Source organism: Haliaeetus albicilla, chromosome Z (genome assembly GCF_947461875.1).
Source record: "Haliaeetus albicilla chromosome Z, bHalAlb1.1, whole genome shotgun sequence".
Taxonomy (NCBI): domain Eukaryota; kingdom Metazoa; phylum Chordata; class Aves; order Accipitriformes; family Accipitridae; genus Haliaeetus; species Haliaeetus albicilla.
This window is the reverse complement of record NC_091516.1, coordinates 4,297,158-4,315,365: the sequence shown is the minus strand read 5'-3', so window position 1 is coordinate 4,315,365 and position 18,208 is coordinate 4,297,158. Positions and strand designations below refer to the sequence as shown.

Sequence of the window (18,208 nt, the reverse complement as noted above, 5' to 3'; positions counted from 1 at the left end):
TTAAAACTTACTTCCTTTTTTAATATCTTTTCTTCTATTTAATATTTATCTTTAGAAATCACAGAACATTATATTCTCATTTAGACTATACTATAATCCTATGCACAAAGGATGAAACATCTCCAGAGTTAATAGTATGAGGCCAAAACGTGGTGTGATTAGACCATGGTAAGCTTCAATCCTTTTTAATAGTGTAGTCATTATGATTTTTGGATACAGGCCATCAAACATTAAAATAATGGTAGAAAATCAAATGAGTTTATTAAAAAACAATAAAGCATCAGAGTCAATATTAAATTACTAGACATTCCAAGTATTTTGCTTCCATAACAACTTACATCCATAAATTTAGCTCATGGAAGACAGAGAGGTAATTCTTTCATTATAATCCACTGTACTTTTATGCATTTTTATATGCAGTGAACCTTGGTACGAAGCTTAAAGAGGGGAACTAGGGAAAATGCATTAGAATTATAGATGTAGTAATACTGGAACTCATTTAAGTATCTTTTTATATAGCTATATGGAGAGAGTGAATACCTCTTTATCTAGTGCATTAAAGGTTTTTTTCACATAGGCATAGATGAAATGTAACTTTAGTTCATACTCTGGAGTACTGAAGTCATGAATGAATTATGCAGCATGTCAGTCATGCAGAAGAAATGCTGATATACCCAGCATTACTTATTTGACCAATCCTCGGGAAAAAAAGTATTGGTATTTTTGGAAGATCTGTGTAGGTATGCCTAAATGATAGTCTAAGTATACAAGGCTGAAGCAAATCCTTGAAAACCTCTTACAAATAATTAAGTATTTTAAATTAAAAATAGTAACAGATGGGCCATTTTAATGTTGGAAATGAGCAGACAGTCACCAGGTGATTGGATTATTGTGTTTTAAGATGCTTTGCCCGAGTGGGTGTGACATGGTAACAAACTGTGCACACTCAAATCTGTTTCCCTGAGACCTAAGACAAAGTAGTTTGATTTCCTGAACTGGGGGGGGGAGGGGGGTTGCACCTCGATGTATGCACATACACAAGTGTACATGCTGCAGTTGAGACACAGCTTTTGAATTGTCAACCACTTTCATTGCCGTTGCACATATTCAAGAAACTTTGATCACAGTCCCTTCTGTGTTTGACAGGCTTTGTTAGGAATTCCATCCTGAGCTGAGACATGCTTTGGTAAATCCAGCAGTTCTCAGTAGTTATGATTTTTGAACAGTCTTGTTACTGCACCTACGAGATTTCCTGTGTCATAGTTGCTTAATAAATATTTAAGAAATGGCTGTTCTTTCATGAGCTCTTCAAGTATAACCCAAATCAAATCCCCAAATCTTAGTGCAGTAGTTGTCTTTCATAGAAAGGTAAGTTGTCTGAGAAAACTACCAGACTATTTAGATGCAAACTAAACACTGTAAGAACAGCAGCTAATGCAACAGGAGTGCTGTCCCGCGGAGGAGCATTTCACACTATTGCCTTATTCAGTCCGAGATCATGCTTCCAAGTGTCTGTCATGTCTCAGTTTTTAATGGACTGAAGAATTGTTCAGCTGGGTGATACCCAGGTAGTGCTAGGGGCAGTGGATCTAAAGAGTCAAGCACTTTTTTTTTTCCCTTTATGCATTTTCTACTTAAAGCCAGGAAAGGTTACTAGATATTGGACAATGCTTACCACAGCATGTTCATTCCTATTAGGTCTGAATATGCTATTGCAATTACAGATGGCATTGCTGATTTTTAGGAGGTTAAAAATAATAACAAAGTACTTCAGATGACTTCTGAGTTAGTTCTCCTTATGTAAACACATTCTTCTAACATTGTACTGGCTTTGGCTTAGCTAGTGTCCTCTCTAGAAGGATTTGGAAAGTTTTGTTTTATTTAGCTAAACCAGAATGATCTTTTGCCCAAATCCCTGAATTGTGACTGTGAGTCCATTAGGTTAAAACAGCAGAAGTTAACGCAGGTACCTTTGTACCCTATAACTGACGATAAATGAAAAATAAATAAATGAAAATTCTTGATGCAGGGTTGGAAACTACATGGTTTGTTTTAATTCGAGATTAGGAGATGCAGGATCTTGCTACAGAAAAGCAATCTGGTACCTGCCAGGGCTCTCCATTTTCCCATCATGGGCTTCTGCAGTAAAAAGTCATGGCACTTGCATAAGGGGAGTGTGGGAAGGGGAAGGGGGAAAGCAGAGGGCAGGAGGCTGCCCTGATCCCAGTAGAAAATGTGCAAGCAAGACAGGGATGCACAGTATGGACGTGCCCACATCCCTTTCCTGTAAATCTCATCCTTGGATATGGTGAGAGAGATAATCTTCTCCTTCAGTTTTCACTGTGGAATTTAAATTCTAGGTCCAGAAGCAGGCTGAAGTATTTTGAAGCATATTTGTTTGGAATTGGTAATAGTGCTGGGGGGGGGGCATGTAATACAAAAGTTTCTGTGTTGAGTGGGCACCCTTTAAATGTGCCAGTGTCCATGAAAGTCACCACAAATGAAGATTGGAGTTGTGACTCACCACCAGCAAGAGGAGATAAATACATCATGAACCATCTGATGCAGAAGCAAAAACATGTGCCTGTTTTTATGCACTCAGTTACACATTATGATTATGGTAGTAACAGTGTACAGAATGGTACACAGCATTTCCCATGCATAAATTTGGAGTTGCGTTTTAAAAGCGTGTGATCTCACAGGCAAAGACAAGGAGAACAAAAAACAACAGAGCACAAAATCTGCTCTGAATGCACATTTATGAACTTAATTTCCAGTTGGTACACTGGTGATTTAAGAAGGTAAATCTCGTTAAGGCTGTGGGAGATATCCAAGTTAAACTCTGCACATCATGGCAATGCTAGATCATTATTTTGCTTTTTTGCTAGTGCCACTTGAACAAAAAAATTGTACATTATTTTGAAACCTAGACAAAAGTCTGTCTAATGTGTAGTTTTGGACTTCTGCTGTTACCTAGCAAACACAATAAGCAAATACTTACAATCTTTTCTCCAAAAATTGTCTTGCAGGTAAGCCAAAAGTGAAATACTGATTTTTTTTTTGTAAAGACTTAGTGTTATCAGTTAATATGTATAATAAGCAGGGAACTGCTAAAGTCCTCTATACTGCTCCCATCAGTTAATATTTAAAGTGGGGAAACAATAACTAGACATGATTTAGGGTTTAGGAACTAACTATTAGACAATGGGGTTTTATGTTTATGTCAGAAAAGATAATGGATTGTGGTCTGATCAACAAACCTTGAAGAACCGCTTGGAACTGCCAAGACAGAGTAAGAAGAAGGTAAAAGGTAATTCCTACAGGGGGAGATCACAACCACCAGCTCATTGACTGCCTACTCAAATGATACCACCTACTCAAAAGATGACAATGAAGGAAGAAGACAGAGTCTGCGCGCTAATTTACATGAGAGGCTGAAATTTACATGAGAGAAGAAAGAACCAATTATTACGGGAAATAATAATGAATATGTATTACTTAAGTACATAAATGTGGGAATTTTTGAGACAAAGGTGTGCTGTCTTGAGACAGGCAGCCATTCATGTGCATCGATGAAATTAATTTGAAAATACCTCGACTCTGTGTGTTATTGGCTTGCACACCATGTAAACGAACCCTGTTTGAGGGACAACATTAGTACCTGAAAAATCAGGGGTCTCCTCCTCAGTTGCAAAATAATCTTTTGAAAATGTAATGTCTTTTGATGAAGAATCTTTATATAAGAGGTTGAATGGAAATGGGAATTATAAAAAAAAATTTTGGAATTACTTATAAATGGACAGATAATGAAATTTAGTATAGATATGGATGTACAAAGTATTCAATTACACTTGTTTAATTTAAAGATAAATGTCTAACACTGAAGGAACTTAGCATCTGATATTTTTAGTGATTAACAAGAGTCTTCCTCCCCTTGGGACTAAACTACTCTGATACAAGATTGTTAGAAATGAGTGGAGTTAAAAGCTGGTGCAAAATGTGGAGTCTGACACTGTGAGTACAGGTACAGACTTCCCTGTAGCTCCTGGGCTGAGTTCAAGGCAATGTTTTTTATCCGTTGTCTCTGTCTCTTTCATGATACCTTCACACAGTCCTGCTCAGTGGTAGCGCTGGGTCCTAAGCCAGCCTCGGTAGGAGTAGAACACTGACTGGCAAGGAGTTCCCCTAAGAGGATTTTAATCTCCCAGCTTGTTCTGTGGAGTCTATGTTTGTTAATTTTTTTCTGAATAAATCCATTTTTCTTTCCCTCATTTGTTAAAAGCAAAAACTCTGTGGTTGGTTGAGAGAATACTAACAAGGTGCCCTGAAGCACATACAGTTGCAAGTTTTATGAGCTGATCATTGCATGCTTGAGCACTCTGATCACTACAGTACCTTTGAAGCAATGGATGGTGCCTTGCTAGAAGGCTAAACTTTTTTGTAGATAAGATAAATACTTGTGTGGTAATATATATTTTAAAGAAAAGCCACATTCTTTGTAATTAACAGTTCTCATTTTAGCCTGGATTGCAGTCATTAGTTAACTGTGCAACTGAAAACTATTATTTATTTCTATGTTCCCATGAATGTCACTTACAAGTATTAAAAATAATTTTATTTCATAGTGAGGAGTTTTTCTTTGTACTAAATTGAAAATCAGGAGGAAAAGATGGATCTGTGTCTATTAAAAAAAGTAAGAAAAGAGTAGAACTACTGAGAATCATTTGAAAAATATACCTGATGAGAGCATTTTGCTGTGGGAGTTGTAACAGATTATTTGGGAAATACAGTGGCTAGTACAGACACCCACAGTCCCTGAAACAAAAATCTAGCTACTCATTATACCACTCATTGCCACACATAGTATAAACACTTGTGTGTTTATGAAAATATGAGTTTTCATAATCATCCACATTTCACCAAGACTAGAAAGTCTCCCATCAGTAGCAGCTGGAAATTAAATAGTTCATGCTTTTTAGCATCTGGCACAAAACAGATTCACTCCTGAGAGGAAGACAATGCTGTCAATATTATGTGTGGACGGCTTAATATATAACAGACCTTGGAAGGAATTAAAAGGCAATGACATCTGTAAAGAACCAGTAATGGAGGTGTATGTAGCTTGCTTTGTCATTCTCTAACACCAGGTATGTTCTTCATAATATTGATACTTACAGCAATGAGACAAACTTAGAATGTGAGAAAGAGGTTAATACCCCTCCTGAGCCATTATTTAAAGTTCATGGCTGGCCTATTTTTAGGCCACCATGTGAGAAGATGTTCGCTGAAAATAGATACAGATCATGTGTCCTTGCAGAATATAGAACATCGGGACATTTCATTTCCAAAGAGCATAATTGGGACTGGAGGCAGAATCTTCTTTCCTCTCACCTTTTTGCTTGTAGATTATAACTTCAGTTATACAAGCACACACTCTTACATGAGTTATATTAACCTCTAAATATTTAACTAAATCTAATTTGAAATATAGTTCTAATGGGATGCATTAATTAGTTAAACTTTGATTTTTTTACATTAAATATACAAATATGTACATTTGTACACATATAAATATGTCCATGTACACATATAAGTATATGTGTGGGAGAGCATATATATGCATATATATACACACATACATGGACTTTCAGGCACATACATGCAAACAGGTGTGCCCAAGACGTATGTGTAAGAATACTATATAATACTTGTTGATATCTTTGTATAGTACTAGGTACATACTCCAGTATGGTGTCCTGGTTTCAGCTGGGATAGAGTTAATTGTCTTCCTAGTAGCTGGTACAGTGCTGTGTTTTGAGTTCGGTATGCCAAGAATGTTGATAACACACTGATGTTTCCAGTTGTTGCTAAGTAATGTTTCGTCTAACGTGAAGGATTTTTCAGCTTCTCATCCCCAGCCAGCGAGAAAGCTGGAGGGGCACAAGAAGCTGGCAGAGGACAGAGCCAGGGCAGCTGACCCAAACTGGCCGACGGTGTATTCCATACCGTGAGACATCACATCTAGTATAGGAACTGGGAAGGGGGGACGGGGATTCGCCGCTCAGGGACTGGCTGGGTGTCGGTCGGCGGGTGGTGAGCAATTGCCCTGCGCATCATTTGTACATTCCAATCCTTTTATTACTACTGTTGGCATTTTATTAGTGTTATCATTATCATTATTAGTTTCCTCTTTTCTGTTCTATTAAACCATTCTTATCTTATCTTCTTATCACAAGTTTTACTTCTTTTCCCGATTTTCTCCCCCATCCCACTGCGGGGGGGGGGAGGTGGGGAAGTGAGTGAGCGGCTGCGTGGTGCTTAGTTGCTGGCTGGGGTTAAACCACAACATATGGTCTTTATGTTTCTCACTGTCACAGTATATCTCAACACATATTTCCTATGCCACCAGTCTATGTTTATAATATATTACATTAAAATGATCTGTAATGACAAGGGTTTTAAGGGCTGTCCTATGACATAAAATCAATATAGATAAATTTGTTCATAAAAGTAGAGATTAAAATGTAGTCTTAAGATCATTTGAAAATCTTTCTGAATAAATTATAGGAACATAGTTCTTATGGCAATAATCCTCAGTCTGTATTTAATTCATGAAGTGAATAATGTAATTATACTTAAATGCTATTAATGGTTAAATAAATTTAAAAGTTTGGGCAAGCAGATGAACTGAAATTGTTTTGAAAAAGAATATTTAACTGATGTAAAGAACATGGCACAGACTATGCATTCTGTGGCTGCTGAGTCTCATGCACAGATGCTAATGGCAGTTCCTGAGTGCCCTGCTGTCATCAGGCCCCCTTGCTTTTAGTGCATGTCTAGTCCTAGAGAGAAAGCACAAGCACGAATCCTTAAGGCCTTAGTGATTGCTTGCAGAGAGCAAGCACAGCATAATTACTAAATGTAGATGGCGAAGGCTACAAGTATCTCCCTTGGTTTCTTGTTTATTATTTACATAGCCACTTCCTCTCCATGCTCCCTAGAACAGAAATGTGCAAATGCTGAGGATGTCCTGTGCATCCTTGCTCTGTCAAGTCTTGACCATGATTTGGCTCCTACTTGTAAAGCGACTCTTTCTTTGTTACTCTGATACCATGTCATTATTAAGTGTGTCTGCCTACTTGATGTTTAAAGAGCCTAATACATTACTTTTACTCTAGCTGTTATTACTAATCCACATTGACTGGTCTACTCCTGCCAGTTTGCCTTCTCTTTCCTCCACATGAACTGCTATTGAGGCTGTTCTTGCTGTCACCATGCCTACTTACACTCCTCAGAATTTCTTCCACTCTTTACACCGCCCATGCCATTTATGCATCTCTTTCCCCTGCAGCTACCAATATTAGCCAAAGTGGCACTCTCAAGCAAATTCTAACTTTAGGGCTCTCTAGCTGTCACTCTACTAAGCTATTCCCAGAGACTTCATCTTAATTTTTACCATCCCATGATATCTCTTCTGGAGCCAGCTCTCCATGTCTCACCCTTACAACTGAGCATCATCCTCATGTTTCACTGTAAAACTGGGCCTCTAGAATCAGCGCTTTCAGTATTTTTCTGCTTCTGCATGCTTGAGCTCTGGTGCAGTGGCCTGAATGTGGGTCATGAGTTCCTTACGCTCGTGTTCCAGGTTGCTGCTCACAACATAACAACACTGAGCCCTTGCGCCTGATCCCACTCCAGCACCCTTTTCAGTAGTTTCCTTTAGAAGGCAAATTCAAATGGTCCCATAATTAGCTGGTCCTAGTTCACGTAGCAAAGCAGTGACGAAGGCTGATTCAGAATTAGAAAGGGATTGTGCATCCTCCTTATCTTTCTTTTTCTATCCTTCTGTTATATATAGATGTGTACATCTATAGCTGACATGGTAAATATTCTAGCACGTACACACATAGGCATTCAGGGTTCTGTCACACATTTGTCTAAGAAAGCTAAATAAATCTTCTTGTTGTTTACAAATGCTCTTTTTTGCCACTTCAAGATGCAGTTTATACATAATGTAGCAATGTTTAGATTTTGTGGGTTAGATAAAGTTAGGAGTTTGCTGTTTCTCCCATATCATAATATAGAGTAGGCCTTCATTGCATAGTTACAAATCAAATTAGATGCAAACAGAAATGTACTTAAAAACTCTAAACATAATTTCAGTGTGGATATTTCAAGCTCAGCGAACTGGGATTTATCCAGTATAATCAGTAAGGTTTAATTTAAGCCACTTAATAATTTTATAGTGAGAGGCTTTGAACCAATGGGCTTTTAATTCATAATAAGAAGTAAGTGTTAACCTAGCAATTAACAAGATAACAGTATTTCTGATCCAGAGCTCTTGGAGAGCTTTAAATTAACTCAGTGAACAAATCACCACTGATTTTTAAATAACTGTTTTCCTGGTTGTTGTTGTTACTGTGTCAGCTAAACCATACACACAGGGTGTGGATAAAGCACATTTTCTTGAGAACTACCTCCTTGGTGACTCAGTTGTTTTGGCCATTTGGGTTGCAGTACACAGGGGGGATGGGATGGCAGAAGGAATTTCTTGCCTGTTGCAGAGCTCACAATAAACTCTCCATGGAAGCGTTCCTAGCTTCAATTTCTGATCTTGATCAAACAAGTACAAATCAGAAATAAGTCAACACAAAAATTTATATCCAAGCCACAGCTTTCTATTTCTCCTAAGGCATGTTGATTTTTTCCTGCCACCTAGTTCTTTACTTCAGTACTTTTTTTTAGCCCCCAGTCTGCCCCCTGCTAGCTTCAAACACAGATTTTTTCCTCCCTGCTCTCATCCACAAGTTATTCTCTTCACGGCCTTCCCTTTCTTCAGCAAGAGAAACTGTATTGTTCAGGCATCACATGCTGTTCTGCATTCTGACTGACATATTTAACACAAGAAAGCATCCAGATCAATATATTTTACCTAGTTAAGTTACACAGGTGTAACTCAGGCTGCCTTTGTGGAACTCCACTGTCTCATCCTCTTTTTCTTTCTCTCACGCACAACTACTCTTCCTTGCAATCAGGTGAATCAGTGTCCTGAGAACAGTAGCACTCTTTCCAGCACTATTCTAAAACAAAACCATTTTTTTTCCGGCAGTCAGGTGAAATCTCACTGACTTTGGTGAATATGAGAAGTACTCTTCATTCAGAAAAGCTTTAAGTAGCATTTGAGGGGTTTTTTGGAAGGCTATAGTAAAAAAAAAATAAAAAATAGTAGCTGCCACACAGTTCCCATACAAGGTCAAACACAAATTGATTAGTGTTAGCAAGTAGTATTACTGGAGTTTCAGTACAACTGCACAAGAATGAATATAGGTTCCAGAATCATCAGATTACCAGATAGGGGAGGTGACTGGAAGCTCCAAAGATGGTAGAAAAGCAATGCTACAATAGATATTAACCTGTGAGCAAGCAGACTAGACAAAGTTTTGTAATTATTAGCAAAACCAACTTTCTCCTGTTTCTTAATCACTGTTTTAGAAAAAATGAGGTGTGCTTCATTCATTTGTACAACAAACATGATTACTAGTTCACGCCACCGCTCCATGTACTAACACAAGTTTCTGATATAGATACCAGTAGAATATGGATACTGGTAGGATTTTGTAAACTTCACATCTCTTTAGGATGCACCTTTCTGCCACAAATTGACAATATATGTGTTTAAATCTGTAGTCTCATTGGCATAATTGGACAACTTCAATATTTCAGATGCCTTACTAAACCAAGATTTCAGTCTTAAGTGCCCCCTGCCCAAGATGCTGTTTAGTAAATACTATAGTATTAGTGAGTATAACACACAAACATAGACATACACAAATGGAAATGAAGATATTTGGTTACTCAGGGGTAGAAAATTGAAATAGTGATTGCTAAATACATTTGCAAATCACACTTTATTTATTCAGTTAATAAAAAGGAACAGTCTCTGCAGCAACTGCTGTATCATACGGCACTAATTCCATATTACCTTCTGTAATGAACTATGGGTGTTCTTTTACTAAGAGCATTCAGGAAATTTGTTCAGCAGTAGGGTTCAGAAGGGAAAACCTGCAAGAAATAGAGATTGGTCAACTGGCCCAAACTGTCAGTACTTGTCTGGTTTATCATGACTTCTCAGGCTTTTGAAATGAGACTGGCTATCTCACAATTACAGACTGCCCTAAAACATTGCCTGTATTGCTGTTCTCATTTTCATGCTTCTCATCCTTTTCCCAGCTGGAAACCAAACTTAAGAGGCATAGAACATTTCAGAATATTGAAGAAGAAGAAAGGTAAAATCCCTTTAAAAATAGCCCAGTTAAGGAATGGCTGGACAGTTAGTGCATGAAAGGGTGGATAGATAGTGTCTTTTTTGTTTCTTTCCTTCTTTCTTTTGCTCTTTTTTAATCTTGTAAATATAATGGAACATCCAGAGAAGAGAAGCATGAGATGCCCAGCATGCTCTCCCTTAATCTCCATTAAATTAATTAACAACCTGGGAGAAAGGTGGATATCCTTCATCAGACTAACTTTATTGGTGGTTTGGTTGAACCATATATCCTCAAAAGGATTATCCTGTCTGCATTTGAATTTAATGCAATAATAATTCTGAAGCATAAAAATGCATATAAGGCATTGAATAGAAAATTCTGATCAGGTAGGGAATGATAGAAAAGTATGCAGAAGGCCAACATTTAATCAACAAAGTCAAGAAAATATAATTGGTCAAATCTATATCCCTTCTGCTTTCAAATGCATAAAAAAGATCACTTTCTCTTAGGAGACAGCAATACTAGCTACCATATGCTCTCTTTAAGGCTGACTTATCTTAAACTGAGTTGAACAGGGCTAGGCAGAAAAAAAAACCCTGCTTCGACTCAGTCCTGGTAGAATCCAAGCAGGGGATTTCATTCATTGTTTGGCTGGAAAGCCTATATATTCCTCCCTTCCTTTTCCCTGCCTAAGCTTATTTCACTGCTAACTGGGAAATTTTCTGCATCTGGGCACCCTGTATGCAGGTATGCTGGAGGTCTTGGGGACCTCAGTGCTTCAAAAATGTAAATACACAGGCTGGCCACTGGTTTTCAAGGCAACTGAAAAGACACAGACTGTCTTTGCCTTAGAGATCCGAGTTTTTTCAGGTTTTGTGCTTTGTCTGTAGGTCAAACATGTAGGTTACCTCAGATCAGAGCATTCTTGGGCTTTAAAATATATAGCCAAAGCGGCTAGACAGTGAGGTTTTCTAAAACACATACACCAGCAATATCCAGCTATGTTAACAGAATGGTAAAATATCAAAGTCCTGAAGAAAAAAGAATTGTGTTTCTCGATGCAGGTCTAGACATAAATTATGGTATCCAAGAGTTACCCTATTTGTAAGTAAAACTTAAGCAGAGACTCTGTGTTAAAATTGATCAGTGTAATTGAAAAACGGAAAATGATGGAAATCCCATTCAAAGAGAAAAATGTACATAGTCGTTATTACTTATATGAAAGCCTCTGAGCAAAAATTATTTTTAAGTCATACGCTCTGTATAGATAATTAAACAGAATGTGTCAAAGAAATTTGAACAATTTCGGGTGCACCAGAAATGAAGAATATTGCATCCCTTTGCCACATGTAGATTTTCTGGCATTAAACAAGTTGTGAGCTAATGATGTAGTCATTCCCTCAGTGGGGTACTAATCCTAGTCCTCCTGATTGCCTGCTGTCATAAAACCTATGGGAACTTAATATCAGTGAGATGCCTCCTTTCTGCCAAAGTTGACTATAATTGACCAATGGGTTAAAAAATTATAAGAAATCATGAAATCGTGAATCACATACAGTATGTGACTCCTTAAAATCCAGTTTAAATATATTTAACCTGCTCATACAGCCCCAAATCCCTAAATATCATGCTTTTTCCTATAGTTCTCTCTTAATCACTTGCCCAGTAATTTTTATTCTGTGAGTTATTTCTAAGACAAAAAATAGCTTTCTCAATAAATTGATTTCCTCTTTCAATGGCCAGGAAATTAAAACTGATTTAGTTTCTCATCCATTGAAAGCAGAGTATAAAGGAGGAAGAGCCAGAAAAAAAAAAATTGCACTGTTAAAGTTATGCACTAGATTTTTACAATAGCATATAGAAGTGACCTAATGAAACTAAGCTAATGAAACTAAGCTATTTTTTTAAGTAGTCATAAACAGACTTTGGTGGCCTACACATAAGAAGGACATAGTTTGTAGATGGAAGTAGTACCTTTTATTAGCTCAATTGGATTAGTGGGAAAAAGCAAAGAACCTTTCAGGCATACAGGTCTTTCAAGAACTTTGCTTTTTTCTAGCAATAGCTTTTTCCAGTCAGTCTAACTAAAAGCACTACTTCTATCTAAAAATCTTCTCCTGGAGAAAAGGTCCTAAAAACTCTTAACAGATGGCATCAGAGAAGTTGGCCACTGCCATGCCACAGTCACAGCTAGGAAAGCCTTGCAACTGCCTCTGTAAATGTGACATCTTGAGATGCATCGGAGCAGTCATCCAGAAATATTGAACCCATGCAAAATGATAGTATCTGATGCTTCAACATTAGTTTGAAAAAATACCCAGAAAGGCCAAGATGAGTAATAAAACCAGTACACTATAAAGTAGCAGGAGCCAGTGTAATTACCTAACCAATCTATTGTATAAAGCAGACTACTGCACCTCCAACTTAGTTCTTGTGTAACAGAGACCAATACTTGAACCATATCAACACTTATTCCATGTAGGTCTGAATCACTCCTGCCCTTTAGCCATTTCAGCTATATAATACACTCCTAATCCTTTCCTCAGACATCACTTGCTATTTTCTTCATGTAGAGGTGAGACAAAATCACTATTATATATAATTATATATATATTATAATTTCACTGTTTTCTTAAGATATCACATTGGGCAGCATAATCTGGTTCCAGTCTGGCTCCAAAGAATTAACTCAAAGAAATTACAGGTGAAAGATTTTTCTCTGCACAAACTGTCAGCTTTTAATGTGGCAGTTTGTTCTTTTGTTACCTTTCTTTTAAAACACAGAACTATTTCTCCTAGTACTTTCTGAGTTACATAAAACACGTTTATAATCTTTACTGTTTCTTTCTCCTCAAGATGATCTTTAAAGTAATACACAAGAACCTGAAATTGCAGCACTGCCTGTGATTAAGGCTCAGGGAAATGTATTTTACTTGCTCTGAATGATCTCATATTTAAATAAAAGAACACTTTAAAGAAAAACAAAGCACTTTAAAATGACACATTTCTTTCTCCCTCAGTAATTTTCCACCTTCTAATGTCTTAAATAAGGAAAGTTTGTACTTAGCATAAACTTTCATAGAAAACTAATCAACAAAATGAATGCATTACTAGGATATAATGGCTGAAATTACCACAGCAGGGTGTTTTTTTAGCTATGTTGGTGGCTTCGTTAGGCAGCTCAGACTGAGCAGGTAACGTGTGTGTATACATGGGTATATTCAGATACAGATTACATATCGAGAGAGAAAGGTGGGCAGAAGATAGAGCCACAAGAGGACACGAGGTGCCAAGGGTGTGTGTTGTTGGGATTCCCAAGATGAGATGAATTCCTTTCTGGTTGGGCTGGACTGGCTCTGCACAGGGGAGTCATGCAGGTCTGAATGCTCCCCTCTGTCTGTTTCATGCTCTCTTATGGTGCTATTAAGATACACCACTGATCACTTGTCTTTTTTTTGCAATTTCCCTTTTGTTTACTTCATCTTCCCTACTTCTCAGCTTTCACTCCAGATACCTTTCCTCCAGGTTTTGTGCTCCTGTGCTCTCACTTTTTCAGGAATTTCAGTTTCTCAAGCTCTCTTTGAAGTCAACCTTCCTGCCTTCTTTTTTCCCTTTCTTCTAGGTTTTTCTGTTCCTTCTTTTTGTTTTCCTCCCATTCTCTCTTTCTTAATACTACTACACCTAGTTCTATTTTACTCTTTCTTCCTGATCATGACTGGAGTTGAACTTTCCACTCTCCCAGCCTTTTCTGTGCTTCCCCACCAGCTTCTATATAATTTCCAGTCAATTTTTGCTTTCTTTAGTAATTTCCTTTCTCTGCCTCCTGGTCATTCAAGACAAGCTATTCACTTTCAAAAACCAAAAACAAGCAGCAAGTCTACTGAAAAGTCCCTGAGCAAGGCAAGACAATTAATAGTTATTGCCAGCTTTCCAGCATCAGCTGAGGCTGCAGTCTCATAAGGAGCTGAGGATGTAGTCTGGAACTCCTCGTGTGATGCCACCATACTGTGAGTGTGGGAGCAGAGAAGAACTTTCCCTTGGGAGGAAGGTGGTGGCTGAAGTTTTACTGAGAAATGGAGTATTTAGAGAAGGAAAACAGGCTTTCCCTCATCCTTTAGAAAGACAGACAGCTGGAATCTCTTTACAGTATTTATTCCCTTATACAGAATGTACTTGAAGGAGTAGCCTGTGATTACTCCTCTTGACTTAATGACTCAGCAGGATTCACTGATCTTGAATGCCACTGACATGTATCCAGTAGTTCACACCTTGCAGTGCTGTTGCTTGAGATAATTTTTGGATTCAGGCAAAGAGCACACATCTCGCCTCAAATTTTCCATGTGATTTTACAAGCAAGACTAGTTTGTGGGATTTTTTTAAGCTCTGATTCTGGTGTCATGTGTGTAGATAGTATTGTCCCATAGTGTTGCACCAGTAGCATCCATGTCTTTGCCTGTGCTGGGTGGGAGTCATAGCCAGACTGCACTTCCTTTCTGTAGGCAGAAGTCTCCCAGTCGTTACAAATCTCGGTGCTCTTTTCCTCACATTTTTCTGTTTCTATTCCTGCCATGTATTCCTGTACATTTCAAGTTTCATGTAACCATGAAGAAGTCTGCTCTTGGTGTTGGATCTGTCTCCTCATGTCTTAATCCAGCCCATTTATGCTTAGCCATGGAGTCCATACATGATGCAGTGTTTCAGGCATACCAAAACACTCATAAGAAATGAAAGTTACGGCAATCAGAGACAGTGAGGGAGAGTGAGGCAGTACAGTGAAAAGTGATGGAAGAGGACTGTTATTCTATTTCCATCACTTAAATAATTCTTATAAATAACACTTATAAATAACAGATAAAATGTTCTTGGTGGAATCATATCCCCACTGAATTCAGTTGGAGTTTAGTGACTGACTTCAAAGATGTACCCATCTTACTCTTCATTCACTCTATCTTTAACCCAGTAATTCTGGAATTAAATCTGCATTAAATTATAATTATATAAAATTAAATATATTTTTGTATCTCTTTGGCTCATTCCAGAGGAAAAAAAGAGGAGGGGGAAAAGGCTTATATAGTGTTTATGTAAGTATATAGATGTGATGCTATTGAGGCTAGGGTTAAAGAGAATCACTATACTGCCCTTTGTTAAGAATCAGTGTTCACTTCTGCTTAGAGACACTTCTATTTCCACCTTGCCATTATATAATGACATTTTCTTGCAGGATTGTCAGAAGATATCATAAGTTTATTCTAGGAGTAGCACTAGGAAGTAATTTTGCCCTGTATTTTCTTTCTCTAATGGAAAATAAGACAATGCTGGAGATAACAGCTTTCTGCTTCCCAGGTGCCTGGTGAGACATTTTGTTTCACATTATTTTTCCAAGTTCCACTGGATTTATTTTGAAAGGATGTAATTTCTCAGGGAAAGGTGATGGTTTCTTCACTCTTAGATCATGCCAATGCTTCTTAATTGCCTCAGTAGCCAACACCCTTCAAAGGGAGATTCCCACCTCCTTCCCAGATGCAACGGGACTGAGTCAAAGATCCCATTATGGTTTTGTTGCTCATACTGTGGAATTAGCTGAACTCCCCCATCATGTCTGCAAGCAGGATATCATATGGTGGGGTGTGGGAGGAGAAGAAAGGAATTTGTCTGAACTGTGGACAAATGTATCTAAGCTTGCTGCTCAGATTGCCGGCTGCATGGGATATATGAGATGTGCAAGTATGAGACAGCAGATGCATGGGAGGTTGAAAAAGCAAATTCCAGCAGAAGTGCAATGAAATTATATTTAGTTTTACAAAGCAGTTAGGTGACTGCTGGTTGTATTTTTCTTTTATTTGCTCTGTGTGCTTTTATATACAGATGATCATATATGCTCTTACTGTCATGTTTGAGTTGCTAACTCAGTAGATGTTGCCTGCCTGAGCCCCTCTCCATGTGTAATACTGATTAGTCTCAGCTCTTCAATACACTGCTAAATCTGTATGACAACTGACCATGTTAATTTTCCCAAGACAAAGTAAGGTCTGCAAGAATGAGCTTGAAACTCCTTCAGAAATTGTTAATTTTTTTTCTTTAAAGCAAGTAGGACATTTATAGCTTTTTGGTATAATACTTTCATGTAGATGTGGTCATAGCTGGCTTTGTAAATATAAATATTCTTGGTGGGAGATACCCTTAAGGCCTGTAGCAGTCTTAGGAAGGTAGCAGTGCTTGCTGCATATAAGGGTCTACTATATGTGCATTTCTTTGAAGGGCAGGAATATATGCCTTTCTGTTTATAAAATGAATTAAATTATGCGAAGGAAATTTTCCTGTTGATTTCAGCTAGCCCTGCAGCTAACTGTAATGTACATTTATATTACCACTGGAGTTGTTTCTGATCAGAAAGATGTTACTGGTGTAATATTTGAAAACAGAGGGCTTGCATAACTTTAGCACTTAATACAGTTATTGCAACAGCTAATCTTGTTGTCAGGCAGTGTAATTCCTATTTAATTTTCATCTTTCTGTCAGATTTTTCCCCTTAAAATCCAAGGGGAATAATAAATAACGTGAAAAATCCCCTGAAGAAGACAACCTTTCACCTCAAAAATACAAATCATACTGCACTGCTGTTTCAATCACTTCACTAGAAACAGATAAAAATACAATGAAAAGATTAAAAAATTAGGCACAGAAAGAAACACAGAAAAGTCCAATATGAGCATAAAGAACTTCTTTGTGAAGAAAGCCGAAATCTTTTTCAATGCCCATCATATTGTATATATTTGCTGACCATTATTATCATTATGATTCCTTCCTGTTTAGGAGATTGTCAACTTCAACTGTCGGAAGCTGGTTGCTACAATGCCTCTTTTTGCTAATGCAGACCCAAATTTTGTGACTGCCATGCTAAGCAAACTGCGATTTGAGGTGTTCCAACCTGGAGATTATATTATCCGAGAAGGGGCTGTAGGTAAAAAGATGTATTTCATTCAGCACGGTGTTGCTGGTGTCATCACCAAATCCAACAAGGAGCTGAAGCTGACAGATGGCTCTTACTTTGGAGGTGAGTAGGAAAAAATGAATGATAACATTGGAATGAATGCACTAGAACAAAACATGTTCAGGTATCAGACACAGAGACATCACAGTAAGTCTGCTGAGTGCCTTTTGCCTAGACAATTCCAACTGCAGTGAAGAGTACACAAAATATTTCTGAATGTTGTCTGAATATCCTCACAACAGTTACTAAAGATGCAGAATGACCTTCCTGAATTTTGAAGTTATTTTGAATTAAAAGCACTGTTATTTAACAGACAGTATTTAAATTTTTAAAAAAATTGCATAGTAATTTTATAGCTATTTAAAGATAAAATAAACAGGATTAATCTTCTTTGAAAACAGATACAATTTTTGAGTCATAAATGTAAACTACTTCTAAAAGGTAAAAATCACTGTAAGAATTACAAAATTAGGCAGTGGATAAAAGACCATTATTTATATGGGGTATTTTGGCATACATGAATATTTCAAGCTATTATTAGTGCTTTTTCACTGAATTTTAGCACACAGCAATGTTTATGCTTCCAGTATATACTACAAGAAACTGGATTTCCTACCTGACTAGATAGCTCTCTAACAGATGTATGTTAATAAAAACCAGACATGGGTTTTAATCCAAATTAAATTAATCTGGTAATCCTAATGAAAAGTAGGCTTTCATTTAGATGAAGGCGTCTGAATATTTATATTTGGATGAAAGCCATCTCTTTTTTTAGATATAATAATTGACCGGTATGAAAACATTGTTCCTTGTGACTGTAAATTGTCTTTGTGCAAAAGAATAGGTGTCTGCTTCTGCAAGTAGCAGCAAGGCTGGTTTCCAGAAGCTGATTGAATATTTGTGTGTACCACTGCTGCCTGTGACAGTTACAGTTAGTTGGTCATTGTATTAA

The 18,208-nt window shown here is 37.5% G+C and overlaps 1 protein-coding gene across 1 annotated transcript in view; it reads left to right on the top strand.

The window, feature by feature from the left end:
- The window catches only part of HCN1 (hyperpolarization activated cyclic nucleotide gated potassium channel 1), a 207,953-nt gene that overhangs the window by 166,938 nt on the left and 22,807 nt on the right, over nt 1-18,208 (top strand). Inside the window, exon 6 of the mRNA XM_069777633.1 lies at nt 17,079-17,319. Coding sequence (XP_069633734.1) covers nt 17,079-17,319 — 241 coding nt within the window. The remainder of the gene's footprint in view (nt 1-17,078; nt 17,320-18,208) is intronic.